Source organism: Protopterus annectens, chromosome 9.part0, assembly GCF_019279795.1.
Source record: "Protopterus annectens isolate FY-2018-M chromosome 9.part0, PAN1.0, whole genome shotgun sequence".
Taxonomy (NCBI): Eukaryota; Metazoa; Chordata; order Ceratodontiformes; family Protopteridae; genus Protopterus; species Protopterus annectens.
In genome coordinates this window covers 1509565952-1509583946 of record NC_056743.1, presented here as the reverse complement: position 1 = coordinate 1509583946, position 17995 = coordinate 1509565952, and the positions used below count along the sequence as shown (strand labels likewise).

At 35.9% G+C, this 17995-nt stretch overlaps 1 protein-coding gene across 1 annotated transcript in view; it reads right to left on the bottom strand.

Moving 5' to 3' along the window:
* Positions 1-17995, bottom strand: part of NIBAN3 (niban apoptosis regulator 3) — an 828390-nt gene that overhangs the window by 230414 nt on the left and 579981 nt on the right. The window contains exon 8 of the mRNA XM_044084452.1: positions 16694-16856. Coding sequence (XP_043940387.1) covers positions 16694-16856 — 163 coding nt within the window. The remainder of the gene's footprint in view (positions 1-16693; positions 16857-17995) is intronic.

Sequence of the window (17995 nt, the reverse complement as noted above, 5' to 3'; positions counted from 1 at the left end):
GGAGGAAAGGAATTTTTTTGATCTATAGAGCAGTCCTAATTTCTGGTGAGCCTTTTTGATGCAGTTTAGAACATGTATGTCAAATTTTAGTTGGTCATCTATGGTAATTCCTAATAGTTGGTGCTGGGTTCAACTTGAATAGGAGTGTTATTAAGGGATAGAATGGTAAATGAAGGTTTGATATTGGAGAAGTTTTTTGGGAGGAAGAGTATCAGTTTGCTTTTTTTAGGGTTGAGTATGAGCTGGTTATCAGTGAGCCAAGATTCAACTGAGTTGAAGGAAGTTTGGGAAGCAGCAAGGAGCTCAGAGGGTGAGTTGGCAACAGTAGTAACAGTAGAGTCATCCGCATACTATAGTAGAGATGACTGAGGACAGGAGGTATAGAGTAGGTTAATGAAGATGTTAAAGAGTAGTGGTCCTAAGATTGATCCTTGGGTACACCCATTTTGACTGGGAGGGGAGGGGAAAGAACAGATTGCCATTTAACAGATTGGGATCTGTTGGAGAGCTAGCTTGAGAACTATGTAACAGTATCTGAGGAGAAGTTAAGGTTATGCAGCTTGTTCAACAGGAGAGGGTGAGAAACTGTGTCAAATGCTTTTGGCATGTCCAAGAATAGGCAGGAAATCAATTTGTGGTCATCCCTGGCAAGACAGACTGTGTTAAGAAAGGATAAGAGTGCAGAGGTAGTACTATGTTTGGATCTGAAACCGTATTAAGTGGGTGTTAAGAGATTTTCCTGAGTTAGATATTGCATATCTTGTTTATGTACACACTTCTCAAGCACTTTTGAAAGAGGAGACAGGATGGCCAATGGGTTGAAAGTTTGAGATATCAGAGCAGTTGCCCCCTTTCTGTATTCGAAGAGTGTGGAATTGTTTCCATATGTATTGGGACTTTTGCTTCTAAAATAGAGTGATTAATAAGGATAGATACTGGTAGGGCAAGAGAGTCTGCTGCCAGTTGGAGAAAGGTAGGAGAATTTTGTCAGTAGATGCGGAGCAGGGTTTTAAGTTAGAGAGTAAAGTTTTGATATAGCTAGTAGGGACAGGTTTGAGGGAGTAGGTAGTAGATGGGTGTGTAGTGGTTCCTGTGGAGTGAGAGATAGGAGTTGAAGTTAAGTTAGGTTTTAGGGGCTTAGATATGGAGTCGATAAAGTAGGAATTAAACATCATAGCAATTTCTGTTGGTGATCTCTCAGGGGAAGGATATGGGGGACTGGGGTTACCAGGATGTAGTATTCGATTAATGGAATTCCAGAATTCTTTAGAGTTAGATTTTAGGGCAGTAGGTAGGTTGTAGTAGAAATCTTTTTTTTATCTTTGTTTATGTGTTTTTTAGTTAGGTTTCTGGCTTCTCTGTATTTTTGTAGGTCAGCAGGGAGTTTTGTTTGGGACCATATTTTCCATAGTTTGTCTCTGCTTTTCATTAGGGAAAGTGTGGTGTTTGATAGCCATGGGGGATATGTTTGATTTAATGCATATGGTACGGATAGGTATGAGGGAGTCTAGTATACTAAGGAAAGTTGAGTTGAACTGAAGGACTGCTTCATCAAGAGGGAGATTGTTAAGAAAATTCCAGTTAATGTTAGAGAGAAGGACATTGAAAGTTTCAGCATTGAACTAAGAGAGTTTATGACAGGTAATAGATCTGGGTGGTTTGGAGAAGTGGGGAGAGAACCTAGTCACTTTTATTGGTGAGTGGTCTCTTAGGGTGTCAGGTAGGGTTTGGGGGTTATGATATTTTAACGGTTGAGATACGAGTACCCAATCGATAAGTCTACTTGTGGTATGAGTATTATTTGATTGAGTTGAATGTGTGATAAGCTGAGAGAAGCCACATAAGTTAATATTATTTTTGGAGTCAGGGTTAGAAAAAGTTAACCAGTCAATATTCACAGCCCCTAGAAGGATGGTTTCATTGGGAATATTATGTGCAAAATAGGAAAGTATATTTTCAAGCAGAGGAATGTTGTCGCCTGGAGGGATGTAAATGGTGGCAACTGTTATCAAGGCATGGTCATTAATTTTGAGGTTTGCTGCAAGATGTTCTGCAGGAGAGAAGGATGGGATTGGTTTTGTTAGTTTAGTGAGGGTGAGATGGTTGCATGCAATATATTTGGTCATTTTTATATATTTGTTGCACTATGACTTTGCCCCCCATTGTCTGTCAATCGTCAGCCCTTTCCACATCCAGCCAACCCATTAATTCCACATCACTGGGGTGAGAGTTGGCTGGGGGGCATATTTCAGACAGCTATTGGGGATTCTGATGAAATTCATGTTACCTTGGATGAAATCACTCAATTCTTATCAATAAAGTGAGGTGCTACAGTTTCCAGCTTTTTCTTCCTGTGCTTTTATTAGTTTTTAGTGTTTTTGTATTTTTTTCAAGTTTTTGATAGCCATCAGGAATGGTTTGAGGTTTTAATGTTTTTAGTTTCCCCTGTCCCTGTGTGCACAACCCCTTTCTGACCCCTGAGAGAGCTGAATATGTCATGTCCCTTCACTGTTACTTCTCTCTGCCTGACTCCACTAGTGCTGGGGTTGCTAAGTGAACCCCAGTCACCTGGGATTCAGTCAGGAATCTTTCCCCTGCATTCTGGAGCCAGGCTATAATTTTTATATATTATAGTAAAATATGCATACTATACATGCTGTGAGAGGTATGTCCATATTTGAGATTTTGTTTTAAATTTTCTTTATAAACTAGTAACATGTGTAAAGCAAAATGAATGTGGTATTATCAAGTGGTCTTGTCCTGAAAAATTACTAAGAATATCTTGAAGCAGTAAGGAGATTTTGTAATTTTAAGTTAGGGTGGAATTCAGGAAAGAATGGACTTTATAAATTAACAGAGTGCAATTCTTACAAATCAGCAGAAAACAAATGTGCATCTTTCAACTTTCTTCACAGTAAAATAATAAAACTTATCAACCTATAAGTATATAATGCTGGTGTTATTCTAGACCTAAAGCAGTATATGTTTCAGTATAAAGAAGATATTTTCATTTTTATACATATTAAGACATTAAACATGACATAAAAATGATTTGATATTAAAATTCAAAATATGGCTATTCCTTTGTCTTTCAGAGGACAAGTCCAGTCCAATATTTTATAGTTTATTATGTCAATAACATTCCTTGAAATTTGTATGAATAAATGTTGAACCATTTTGGAGATTAAAACAAAAAGCAAAAATAGCTAAAAAACTGTCAGTATTCTGGGGATTATCCTTCTGAAATAATTGGCATTTTCAAGGTTAATTAGTCTAGCATCATGTTATTGCTTGTTACAGTCACAAACCACGTTATCATCAGCTAGGTTCATAAATCCTTCTAAACCTTCAATCATATCTGCTACAGCTCTTTGAAAGACCTCTGTGACTGATGTATTGTCAAACAGTAGTCACAAAAAAATTATATTTGCTAAATGATATGTTAAAAGTACATAGCTTGCAACTTACTTCATGTAGTCTTTGTCAAAATCATTTATTAACATCTAACACTGAAAAGAAATCTGTGTTGGGCATAGCAGCAATCACTTATTTTACTGTCTGGAAATGCCACTGCTCCCTCTGATTCTATTTGCTAAGGTTGTGTGTGTCTATGCAGATTCTAAATCTGCCTTGCTTTACATTAGTTGACACACTGTTAATCCATTCTGAAAACTCAGTCCATTTCACAATCACGTCCAGCTGTTCCATTTACGTAAGTACTTATGCTAAAATGTTTCTCAGAGATATAGGTACTCTGCATGGTGGACGTATTACTAGCTCAATGTCTGGTGATAATTTAATATGGTATTTAGTTTTCAACAACACTGACCCTAAACTAAATCTTAACAGTTGGCACATTGTGCTTCCGAAACAACAGAGATATGAAAAAATTATTGTATTTTTCTGCAGTATCTTGTTTATGTGCACCTTTTATGTGAAAAAAAAAACTAAAATTCTCATATTTATTCAATTATAGGTTCAAAGGTTGGTACTAGGCTATCGGCCCTAGGGCCTATACAAACCTAGCCATAACAATTCCCTGGATATTTTTTCCCACAATATTTACTTCCCTGGACCCCTGTCTAGCAGGGCGACTAATGTGATCCCAGAGGTGAATTTCCTATCTCCCATCCAATTGTCAAGGTTCCTTTTGAAGAGGGCCAAGGAGGCGCTCTGCTTGACATGTATGGGCAGTCTAGTCTGGAGTATGGGGAGTCTCTGGGTCAGGAACCTATTCATCCAGCATGTTTTGTTCATTGTATAGCTGGAGTTTTTTTAGATGGTCAGCATAGGGCATCTGCTTTAGGCCTGTGATTCTTTTAGTGTGGTATTTCTGTGGCCTTTCCAGCTGTTGCAGATGTCTTGTGAGGTACATACCAAATTCAGATGTATTTCTTCTTTATTCTGATTTTTCTGATTTTTTTCAGTTCCATTTTCAGCTTAGAACTCAATCACACATTGCTTGAATGTTCTAACTGCCTTTATGACCATACAATTTATACTAGCTCTTTCTACCAACACAGGCTTTGTCCTCTTGCAAAGGTTTTACTCTAATCATTGGCATCTACTCGCAGTGACTAGTTTATTTTTTATGATAATTTCTATGTTTTACTATTTGAATTCTTTTAATCATACTCATAGATACATATATAACTTTACTAAGTATATTGGCTTGCTTTAATGCAGCTTGCAGAACTACCATTTCAGAAATTGTTTGTAGATTTTATTTCTAGAAACACAATTGAGAGAGTTGACCCATAGTGTTAAAAGGTTCCTTATTACTTTCCATCACTAGTAAAGCCACTGGGACATGAAAGCATTTTAAGGTAAGACATTTATTTTCAGAATAGATTAGCAGCACAGAGTCAAGTCTAACATATTCTAACTAAACTAACAACACGCCAGAAGTACTACAGACTTTAACTTACATGTAACAATGAACAGACAGGTTCTGGAATATTCCTTCTAATTGTAATCCACATCCTTGACTGACAGTAGAAATATGTAATTATTATTCAGAGACCACTGATCAGCATATGCATTCTCACATAGTCATTTTCATTAAAGTACTATGTTGCCATGATTTTACTCATACTGTTACACAAACAAAGCTGTAGCCATTACAGAACAGGGTCAAACTACATTACTCATTTGTTTCATAATAAAGCAGTACTATGATGTTTATCTAGCTTGTAGCATACAGTTGTAAACATGTTTCTGGTTTGAAATAAAGTAATCCATTTTGTCAGTTGTAATGTCTGAAATAATTCTTCTACAGAAAGTCCATTTTGAAACTTACATTTTTTGATATTTCAACATTATGCTCAATAGTTCTCCCTTTGATTTATTCTTTATCAATAAATGAAGCTTTTATTTAGTTAAGAAAGTGTGTATAAGAGATCTGGGTCTAAGCTACTTCAGATAACCATCTGATCAGTCTGTCTTTAGATTTATAATGAGAAATAACACAGCAGAGTAAACACGAGTGCAAAACAAATGAATGCTAGGTTAGAAACACACTTACTGGCTAGAGTGTTTGAATAGCAGCCCTCACTCCATGCATTTATATACATACATTCTCTAATTTCATACTACCTATCTCGTACTATTTTATTAATGTCTTGCACATGAAGCATGGCAAGATTAGAATCATAAATACTCCAACTAAGAGTGTTTTAAAAAATATTATTCACCAATGTGGAAAAGATTGGTTATCCATGCTATAGTCAGCCATCAACTCCTTTGGCATATAGAACATTTACAAGTATTAAGGTGTACCCAAATGATCATTAAATCTCATTTCACTACCTGAAATGACTCTGCAGTATTTTCTCACACATTCTTCCCTTTCTGACTGACAGCAATACATTTAATCTACCTAGTAGCATAGCTAGGGCAGGGTGAGAGGGGCAACTGCCCCAGGTGCAAAGTGTTGGGTGCACAATCAGCCAACCCTGATCTATCTTTCTTTAATGTAATACTATCTTTTTAAAGCTGGTGTTGCATTTGTTGTCAAACCTGAACACTGTAGCACTTGCTACAGTTTAAAAGTTAGAAAATATATGTATATATATTTTTGTTTAACTAAACTCAGAGTGCTGTAGAAATCCTTATGGGCAGGATATAAATTGTAACAGCTGTTTGCTACAATTTATATGAAGTTTTTTTTAACTAACACATGAGTGCTGTAGGGCTCTGTGCAGGCAGGGTATAAACTGTAGAAGCTGTTTGCTACATTTGTAGCAAGCAGTTTGTTACAGTTTATAAGAATATGTTCTTATTTATTTATTTTAATAACAAGGGTAAGGGTCAGGGACAGGGCACAGAATCGGGATCTGAATGGTTGGGTGGAAGGGGGGGGGTGTACATCTGACCACCTGGTTGGTGACAATAGAGGGAATGTCCATTTTTTTTTTTTTTTTTTTTTGCTTTCCAATGGAAGAGCTTATGGGGCTGGGGGCATGGATCTGTAAGAAGCTGATCACTAGATTAGCTTAATACAGATAAAGTATATGAGTAAAGTGATTTTTTTTTTTTTTTTTTTTTTTACTTTTCACCTGAAGAGCTAAGGGTGGGGTGCTGGTTCATGGTACCATTACAGGGTACTGGCTGAGCAGCTATGGCTCTACTTTTACCTGTACTAACTCCAGAAATATCTGTCTACTTGACTTCATGTCACAAAGGTCAGGACTTGACCTTTATAAATCCTGCTGCACATAATGGCCATTTTTCATTTATTCCCGATTTGTTCATGTTGACAAGCCAATCTGCAATGTACACTCTCTCTTTATTCCTCACATGTATTAAAATTATGTCTTGCTTTTTAAACCAAATCTCCAACATCCTGTTAGTATCTTTTTATTTTCCATATTCTTTGATATTTTACCCATTGAAGTCTGGTCAACTATATTCTTTATTTTATTACACAACCTTTACTACTTGTTTCCGTTGGCAGTTATGACACATTTTAACCAACATGCTATAATGAATATGCCACTTTATCCTTTAAAATGATGTCTGAATACTGTCAGCTATAAAGCTGTTTGGCCACATGCCGCTGCTGTGCATATCAAGAAAATTATGTACACATCCTGATCCTATGCATATTGTGAAAATCGGTTTACCACTGGTTAATCGATGGCCATAATACCGAACCACACCATCCTGAATGCAGTACAACAGGAATGCAGAAAGTCGCAGCCCATAACATCGAATCCACATTACCGACTACAACAGACAATTCGGCATTTGAGGGTTTGACAATTAGAATGCGAAATAAGTGGTTGTTGCTCTATATAGGCATCATACCATTTGGCAGCACATATGCCGAAGTGTATCTTCTGTGGATATTTGAAACTGAGGACTGCATAATATATAATTACACAGTGTCAACGGACATGTAAGTGAGGAAACATATCAATTTACAGCTACAGAAACTGTTTACCTATCAGGCAAGGTAATGTGTAATAAACATAGCACAATTGTGTTTACAGATGGCTACCGCAGATAGTGAGCAGTACACCCCAGGGAGCATTGGATGTAATTATACCACTGAAAGAAGTAAAAAAGGAAAGGAAATGTTATTCACTGATGGTTATAAGTATCATCTTGAAAAATGTGTTGATGCACTATTGGTGTTGTGTGAAGAAACAAAGGGATAAATGTAAGGGACGTTGTGTGACAGAAATGAGTGTAGATGGACATAGGATACAGCGAAGTACAGATCACTTTCATGGTCCTGATCCTTACAATTTGAAGTCTGTAAAGTGCAAGAGCAAATAAAGAAACATGCCCAACAGTCCACAGAGGACCCCTGTAAAATAGTATCTGAAGTATTATCCAGCACCTCCACAGATGTGGTAAATGAACTCCCTACTATGAAAGTGCTGCATGCAATTGTAAGGAGGGTGAGATATAGGAAGAAGGCAGCACTGTTTAAGGATATGGGTTCACTCTCTGATCTAAATACAGACATGTTGCCTATAAAAAATGGATCATTTATAGTTGAACATGGCCTATGTAGTGATGATGTACAGTTAGTTGTGATAACCACTGAGGATAATCTGAGAGTGTTATGTACTTCTGAATACATTCTGGTGGATGGTACTTTCCCAATTAGTATGAGAGAGTGTCAGCAGGTGTACACAATTCACTGTCAGTTAGATCACACTGAAACAAAGAAGGTAATACCTGTAGTGTATGGCATATTACCAAGCAAAACTGAAGAGTGTTACAATCGGTTTTGGAGTGTTGTCATTTGTTTATGTGGCAAATATGGTTTGGAGCTAAAGCCCCGTATGGTAATGTCCGACTCTGAGCGTGGTACTGTGAATGCTATACAGGCCAACCTGCCAGAAAGTATGTGTAAGGGTTGCTGGTTTCATCTGTGTCAAATTGTGTGGTGACAGATACAGCACCTTCATCTGGTGAAGGAATTTGGCAGTAGTTGTACATTTGCTAGTCTTTGCAAGCAGATACTAGCTCTGGCGTTTGTAATGCCTGCACACATTGGTGAAACATTTGCAGACATAGAGAGGGATATGCCAGGGATATGCTAGCCTGTGGACAGGCATTGTGTAACTTCTTTAAGGAAAATTACCTCATAGACAGACCACAGAGGTATGGTATGAGGGGTATCACATCTGAAAGGCATCCGCCCCTGTTTGACATACCTTTCTGGAATCAACATGATACAAGTACATTAGGTTATCCCAGGACACAAAATGTAGTTGAAGGATGGCATGGACGTCTACGTAGTCTCATAGGTAAGCAAACCCTATACCTACTGGATATCTTACATGCCATCCAACTAGAGCAAAACCACTTTGAGGATCTTAAGAGCAGACATAGGTCATGTCTACCAGCATCCCCTAAGAGACGCAGGCTACATGATAAGGAGCAGGCATTCCTTAAGCTCTTGTCAAAACGTGATGAAATGACTTCTCATGGCTTTGTAACACTCGTAGCACAACTCTGTTCATTCTAACTGTTACTACAACTATACCTTTATTAGGGTACAATGTTTTGATGTGAATGCACAACTTATTATCATCACATGGAAGAGTAACTGTGCACGTACGTTGAGGTTTATGGCTGTGGTTATTGTGTGTCACAGCAGAAGTATTTAAAAAAAGTGGATGTCAATATGTGAGTATACCATTGGCTTTGGTACTCTTACGTAGACCTTTTCCTACATTTTGGATGCATAACTCTACCCTGCATACTTGTATTTTGCCGGTTGGACTCTGCACATCAAATATGTCAAATTTGACATCCACAAATAAGTTTTTCGACATTTTTAACATTCAGAATTATGATTTCCAGTCATGTAATTTGATTATAACACCATTCAAACCATTTCTGTTCGATGACATGGTGGTAGACCGTAAAAATAATATATACATATATACATCTTGTGTTTATTGTAAAAGCCATATATACATACTGTGCATATTGTAGAAATCATATGCACATGCTGTGCATATTAGGCAAATGATGTGATAAATGTAAACATAAATTAACTGTATTTCCTATTAATAGAATTCTAATAAAATCTTGTTCTGCCCTAGTAACACCCATTTTTTGAGCATGTATGTCCACTGGTTAAGTGAATTGCTCAAAGTCACACAGCAGGAAAATAAAAACAGATGGAATCACACTCAGGACCAGAGGAACTACCATTCACAACCTTACCTTCTGTGCTAACATCCAGACCCATCTCTGATACCCTTTTCTTCAAGAAAAGAAAGTGACAATATGTTTTAATAAATTAATTAGTCATTTTATTAGTAGTACTATAAAATGTAGCTAAAACCACTAAAATGTCTCACAATGCTTTAGTAACTATCCCCCAATGCACAGACATGAACGTCTTTTATGCAGTCTGATGCATCACATTTAACTCAATAAGCAGTCCTGCTAGTTTTTTGTCTCATGATTTGCAATGTATGTTCCATTATTTTCCTAACCTCTTGAAACTAGGTTACCCTTTCTACCCAATTAATCAATCAACCGTCCATTTAATTAATTAGTCCTATTTTATTTATATTTTCCTTAAAATAGGATTACTAATAGCACATCACTAAACTCATGCAGGAAAAATCTGAACATGAAATTTGCCTTTAGAATATTATCTAGTCCTCTATAATTTCGTGAAAATTTACACATGTGATTATGTATAAGATGATGATTAGTCATTAGTCACCACTGATTTGTAGCAAGAACCAGGTCTTGTTGGTTACAACCCTCTGCATGAATGAAGGTTTCCATATGTCTACACAAACCATGGGATAAGCATGAAAACATTGTTTATTGTTTCCCAATGCAAAATAAATACTTTTACTGGAAGTTACTATATACTACCAAACATCTAATTTCATATGTGTCAGATTAGCAGTTACTGGTTAGCCAGGAATTGAACACTGGATCTTCAGATTTTCCATAATTTGAACATTTCACTTGTTTTATATTGTAAACACAAAAACTTTGTAGCTTCAAACATTTCACCATGTAATAGCTTATCCTAGTTAACCTGATTTGGTCTTAACTCTAGCTAATAAACAGCAAAACAGAATGTTTTCATATTACAGCCCTTTTTTCCCTTAGGCATTATGGATTCATTTAACTGTGGCTAAAATATAGAACAGTAATGACTCTCCTAGCCTCTTGTGTGTATCATATGTTAAATCATGATTGCTTTTCACTTCACTCAGACGTCAGTGAAGTGTGTCCTATGGCCAGTAAGTAAATACCTGTACACATGTATAAAATTGTCCCTGATGTAATGCTGATTCATTAAATCTACTACTGATTTCAGTTTACCTTTGATGTTTACCTTGTGACAAATAGAAAATATGTGAATTTAGAAAAACAACTTTTGCCCAAGAATACCTCATGCATTTAAATGTTTACACTCGCAGATTTCCTTCCCCATAGCAATTATGTCATTGCAAATATCTGGTTTGTGGCCATAATACGTGGCATAATTCAATATTATGATGTTTCAAAGCTAACAAATCACCATCTGTGTAACTACAGTATTTCACTAAAATGTCAGTGTAAAATATCTAACCCACTTGTTGATTATTTTCCTATCAAAAATGCAGTCTATAAAATGATATTTTACCAGGAAATCTGATTACTCTCAGTTCTGTCCTCAATAGAAATGCAATTAATTAAAACTAAGTGTGCTTTGCATTATCTAAAGGGCCCATTTAGACATGCAAGACACCTCTTCTTCCTTATTGCATCTTCTAGAACAAATGAAAAAAATGATTTACTGTTTAACATTTACAAACTGTGCATTTTCACACACTGCAGATGTTTATTGGCAGATCATATTTTAAATAATGCCTGAATTTCTGTTATGAATAACTTAATCTTATGTTTATATAGTTTTGCAATTAAAATCAGTGGTTGAAATCTAATTGAAAAACATTAACCTGTAGAAATCACATACAACTTTTATGAAACCTTTTGCATTAAAAATGCTATATGAAATAGAACCCACAGACACCTGCATAAACCATGCATTGTTTTTCACAATATATGGGGTGGGGTATACCAATGCATATAGAATTATCTTACAGCAGTGTGTGTGTGTGTGTGTGTGTGTGTGTGTGTGTGTGTGTGTGTGTGTGTGTGTTCATGTATACATGACTGCTTACATTTATAACTACATGTGCACAAATCTGCAGATGCCTTTTTGCCAAACCTGGAATAAACTGTCAGGTTAGAAATTTGCAAATTACTTTGGCTTACATTCAATATCTGGAAATCATTACATCAAAACCAAACTATCATTGCAGTATTCAGTTTGCATACCAATGCTTTTGGAATTAAAACTTGTTTAAATATGACTGCTTTAAAATGTCACTGCACAAATAATGTGAAAAAATGAAAAGGTTATTAAAATCAAAATCCCTTTTTGTGCAAAACTTTATTTTCACTTCTTTTCTCCCTTGCTTCATAATGCATTGTTTTTTTGTGTCTGTCCACAGTTTTAGAATTTATGGCACACAGTCTTGCTCTTGCAGAAAAAAATACAGAATGGATTTTTTTTTCCTTTTTACGCTTTCCAGACACAGTTAAGTCTTTATCTGGGATTAGAAGTGCTGAAAAATATTGCCAGGCAGAATACTGTCTATTTTAAATTATGATGTATTTCATCATTGGGCTCTTACAGCAATAAAGATCATGTGATAAACCCACATGTGCTATGTGGTTAGAGACTTAACCAGTTGATGTCTAAACTCTATACTACAAAAAGTCAATATATGAAACTTTTATTTTGCTATAATAGCAAAGAGTCCTACCTTTAAATGACAGCTTCTGAGAATGCTGAAAACATATATTCATCAGTTTGTTTGTAGCTCATTAGATCCTGTATGCAGAGCAGTTAAAGATTACCTCATCTATTCTTTTTCTCTCCTTGTTCTTGCTATTTGGTAGAGATTATTTTCTTGTTTACTGTACTAGACCATACAGCATGTCACTAATGCTTTCCAGGACTGAAAAGCATCAATTTAATAGCTTCATATCTTTCACTGCTGACATGCTTTTAAAAATAAAGTTTGTCCACTGCCCATACAACTTGCAGAATGAAAAACAATAAAACGGTAACTGTTTTCAGTTCTGTTTTCTTCCAGCAAAACATACCCTGTCATGAACATGAAATTTCTGCTGTCTTTGCCCCAATCAAAGTTTGCAATCCCAAACTTGATCAGGATGTCCAGACTGAGTATTCTATGGGCTAATTATGGAAATGTGTTCCCTTTTTTTCTTCTACCATTGCTCTGCATTCTCTCCCTATCTTCTGCCAACTGCGTCATAAATTTTATAGGCAGATGCTGTAACATATTAGGCTGTTTTAGAAAAACTGGCTGAGAACACCATTGTTAAAAGGTTCCCCTATTACCTTTTATCATTAATAACTCCAATAAGACACAAAAGCAGTTCAAGGCAAGACATTTATTTTCAGAATAAATAAGCAGCACAGAGTGAAGTCTAATATAGACTTACTAGATTAACGAACATGGCACAACTACTACAGACTTTTATTTACATGAAACAAAGAACAGACAAGTTCTTGAATATTCTTTCCAATTATAATTCACATCCTTGATTGACAGTAGACATATGCAATTATTATTCAGAGACTACTGGTCAGCATATTCTCACATACTTTGCAAATTCTCATTGCAGTAGTAAGTTCTCAGATTTTATTCATGCAGTTACACAAACAAGATATACCCATTATGGAACATGTAACATGACAAGGTGACACTATAATATTTTTTTGTTTCATAACAAGGCAAATACTGATATTCTGTTTTTGCTTTTTTTTTGTTAACGCATATTCTTCCTTAGCTACTTATAGTACATATCCTTAAAACTTCATGATTTGCTTTTCACTGCGTCATTTCATTCTACAGTCAAAATGAAGACCTTTGGGTTCTTTACTGCTCATTTGTTACTAGTCAGAATCTTGGAATTGTTTTTGATATCCTTGTGAAGTTGTGTTGATTTTATTTAACATTTTATAACTTTTTATAACTTTGGTGGCTTTATTTTCTGTTCATTTGTAGGCATCCTCACCTGTAACATGTAGAAACATGACATACTTGGCTTTCTTTGGATTGTAACTGAGGTCCCTTGTAGTCAGATGCAGCTTAAATCTTTAGGTCCATGGCTTTCAATTTTCTGATTGGTTTCCCTGCGTTTCAGAGTAGTTCAAGATTCAACCACTGACATGTCAACCCAATGAAGAACATTTTCTCAAAAACATAATTCAGTGGTTATTGTATACATTGCTGCAACAAAATTCATATTTTCTTGAATTTTCTAGGCTAGGGGCCTGTCTCATACGGAAACTTTGCTTACTGCTGTATGCAAGATACTCATCAGTAAAAGTAATAGACATCTAGGCTAGAGGTGCAATGACAGCCGAAAACAAATTACATGACTGGTATCTGCATGGGTTAAAATAAAGTAAATGACTATTTCTGTCATCAGCCCTTTCTTTTAAACTATGAGATCTCTATTGCAATATCATTTTATTTTCTTCTGACATCATTTTATTTCCTATAGATCCAGAATTTAATAGGTATTTACTAGCCTGTTAATCTGTGAAGATCTTAAAAAGCCCAGCCTTATATTCCCATGTTTTAGGAACCGTCTTACTTTCATTTAAACATCTATTTTAATTATTAGTATTGTGTTAGTTCTTTAATCTGTTCAAACTGTCATCAGTGCTCACTCCTTTTGCCATAATTTCAAGAACTAAATGTTCAAAGACAATGCACTGATTATGCTGATTTTCACATTAATTATTTTGGTTTAATATAGCGACTCAAGAGGGCCAACTGTGTTTATTCAATATGTTAGAAACGCCAAAGAGGCAAAAGTCAAGTTGTAGTTTCACAGTGTTGCTCCTTACAAAAGTATATTCCATGTTTAGAAATTAACTGATTGTGAAAGAGGGTGGAACAACAGTTCAGTGGTTAGTGTTTCTGCCTCAGGGTACTAGGTTTTCTGGTTTGATTCCTGGCTTGGGTATCTTCTTTGTGGAGTCTACATGTCCTCCTTCTATCTAAGTGGCTTTTCACTGTTGTTTCATGTTTCTTCCAACATCCCAAGGGCATGCAGACAGGTAAATTGGTGATACTTTAAATTGCTTGCATGTATGGTGTGGTGTATATGATGGCCTGGAATTCTGTCCAGAGTTATTTCTCTGTCTTATCATAATAGAATACTAGGCTAACAACCCAAGGGGTCATTTTAAGCCTAGCCAAGTTATGGGTGTTTTTATTGAGGCAGGCTGTGCCTCCCCTGTGATCCTGAATAAGATAAAATTGTATCAGAAAGTGAACAGCAATGAAAGAGAGGAACAAGAGAAGAAGAGACAGAGGAAGTGAGGGGAGAACAAAAAACAGAATTAAGGAATTAGTAGACAGCCTATTCCTTTCATGGGGAAGGAGTTTATCACAATTTTGGCTGTAATTATTGCAGTATGGATTACAATTTTGGCTGTAATTATTGCAGTATGGATTATCACTAGCAATCTGAGTGAGATTTAAGGACTTAGTGGGAACTCTGAAAGAGCCAATACTTTGTGATCTTGTTTACAGATGTATAAAGTATGGTGAAGTTTTTTTTTTACATGTAATCTTGTGGTTGTTTCAAACACTATTCATGGAAGATAAGAATAGTGCAAGGAAAATATCTCTTACAACGACTTGGTTATGATACCACAACTTATAAAATTCTGACTTTATAGCTTAAATCATACCACAGTTAAAATGTCTCCATGTCATTTTTTGAAGGACAGTTCCTTGTAAAGTGAGTTGTCTGAAAAAGTGATAAACTTACTTTTTTGAAAGACCTGTGTTTCCTGTGAGGGAAAGTTCGGCTATAACCACAAACAAGGGGCTTTCTTGTTGTATCATAGACTTCATGTTATCAATTTTGAGGTTGCTGCATCTCAGGAAAAGGGCAAATCTCTGACCAAAGTGACTTTCCCCATTGTACCAGTATTTTAACCAAGTGTTTCTTTTTGAGTACTTGGCCATTGCTTGACTGATATGTTTCAAGCTAAAACATAACGGGTGTACCAGTTGGTCTTAGTTTCCATGCTGGTGGAGAGCAAGTCAAATCAAAGCATGAACATTCTGGTAAATTACTGCAAGAGGTTGTAGGTAACAGTGGAAGTTGAGCTAAAACAGATGCAGAATAGAGGAAAAAGGATAAAATAATCAGCCTAGTTTTGGCCCTGCAGCTTACCTTTCAACTTATTTGCTTAAGACTTCTGGACAAAGCTTAAAATAATTGGGGGTGGGGGAACAAAGGCTCAAAATCGGGGACAATGTTTATAAATTATTCTGATTCACTTAACATACATAACAGGTTTTACATTAACATACATGTTTCTGCACAGTACGGTATGAAACTCTAATATCTGTCATTATTGACTGATTGTAATCATCAGTGAATTATCAAAAAATACAAATAGAAAGAAGTTTAAGGTGCAGGCCAGAAACATGTGGCAAAATCAGGGACTCTGTAAAAAAATAAGGACATCTGAAAGACGTACGTAGGAGAAAAAGTTTTTAGCAAAACTTACTCCATTCAGATATTAAAAATGAATTGGATTACAGCAGTTTGAGATGCAAGCTTCTTTAATACTTAAATATTCACTTAAATGTAACTGCTTTAGTGATAACGGTCAGTTACTTATGTAAATGCTTCTCTGTATGCATTTATACTTACCTTACAGTAGTTAATTACTTAAATTGTGAAAATTAGTTTGTAGCATCATATGAATTTAGAGCATTCTTGCTAACTGAGTCTCTGTACTATGCCACATAAATATCCCTTGTCATCTTTGTCTACTTGCAGGGTACTCAGGACATTGTAAGGTACTATGCAGTTGGAGTGGTTTCTATGCATACAGTGTTTTTCACTGTATTATCTGTTTTGTGGCATAGGTTTTAGATATAAAAGAGTTCTTAAACCAGTCAACTTACACAACAAACAATTAAATAATTAAATAAATAAATAAATAAATACATCAAGAAACTAAGATCATACAGCTGGCAATACTGGGTGGGGGTGTACAATATTTGAAGTAGATTAATATTAACGTGTTTGACCTTTACCTCTTCACCTTTAGTTCCATTCCTGTGACTGCTCTCACCTTTTAACTTCTTGATGAGCTGTTCTCTTAAGGTGAAGATCTGATCCATATCTGGCCGGACTGTCTTCTCAAGGTGATGCCGCCACTCCTCTTTCTCTGCATCAGTGGCCTGAAGTAACCTGGAAACATCCTGAAGTACCACTGCATATACCTCCTGAAGGAACTGGAAAAGAGAAGAACAAAGTTGTAGGATGAATAATCAGTATCTTGCTACAGTGGTCACAGATCTGATGTTTAACATAGGTTTGTAGCAACAACATTTTGACTCTGAGGTTTTGCAAATTGAGGAAATAATTCCTGTTTGTTAAAAAGCTGGTCAATTCCATTATAGGCAAATTATGTCAGCTAAGCTGTCTTTGTATCTGCATATCTTTGTATTTTGTGCATTTTTTTCTTTAGGTCTTGCATACAGAGTTAGTGCCAATGGAAGCTAATGGGAGCTATAAAATCTGTGGTTCAGGTTTATGTAAACATTGTAAATACATTAATTTTGTCCCATATTAAAATGTGGACCATTTGAATAGGATGATTGGTGTCAGGGGTTACTTCAACTACAATACATACTTGGTCATGTATGTTGCATGATGTGATGGATGTGATAGCTTCTACATGGAAAAGACAATGTTAAAGCTATCACAGTACATCTGTGAACATTTAAATGTTATTTGTTCAAAGAATGACATCAACAGCTGTTCAACCCTGAAAAGATTTTTTTTATTTTTTATACTGGGTATGGCACATTTGAGGCGGAGGAGGGATTGGGATAATGTTTTGGAATGCAATGAATTAAGCTGCCAAATCAAGACTATTGTAAGTTGCCTCCAAGCCTGAATGAATATGTAAGTATAAAAAAGTGCACTAAAATGCAAAATGAAATTTCACTTTTATTACTGTGGTTTTAATATTATGTGTCTATGTACTTTTTTAGTACCACTATATTTTTTAATAGTGGATGAATTTGATTGTCTGATGCCTAACTTGAACTGTGAATTTAAAGACTAGTTATGGAGATACTGTTTGTGTAGTAGGACAAAACTACTTAAAACTGTCTTTATTTATCCACAGAGAGTTGTTGTAAGTACACAGCAAGCCTAGCTAGTCATCCTTTAAAGTGCAATTAGCATTCTTCTTCCCCTCTATTCCTATGTCCCTTCTCACCCTTTTACCAGCAATTCCATGCCTTCGTGAATGCCTCTGCAGATTCTTTGTCCAGCAGTTGTTACTTAATCCTGTGGAAATGCAACCCTCTTAGTGAACAAGTACTTTAAAGCAGTTATAGAGCAGGTAAACCCCACAATCTAC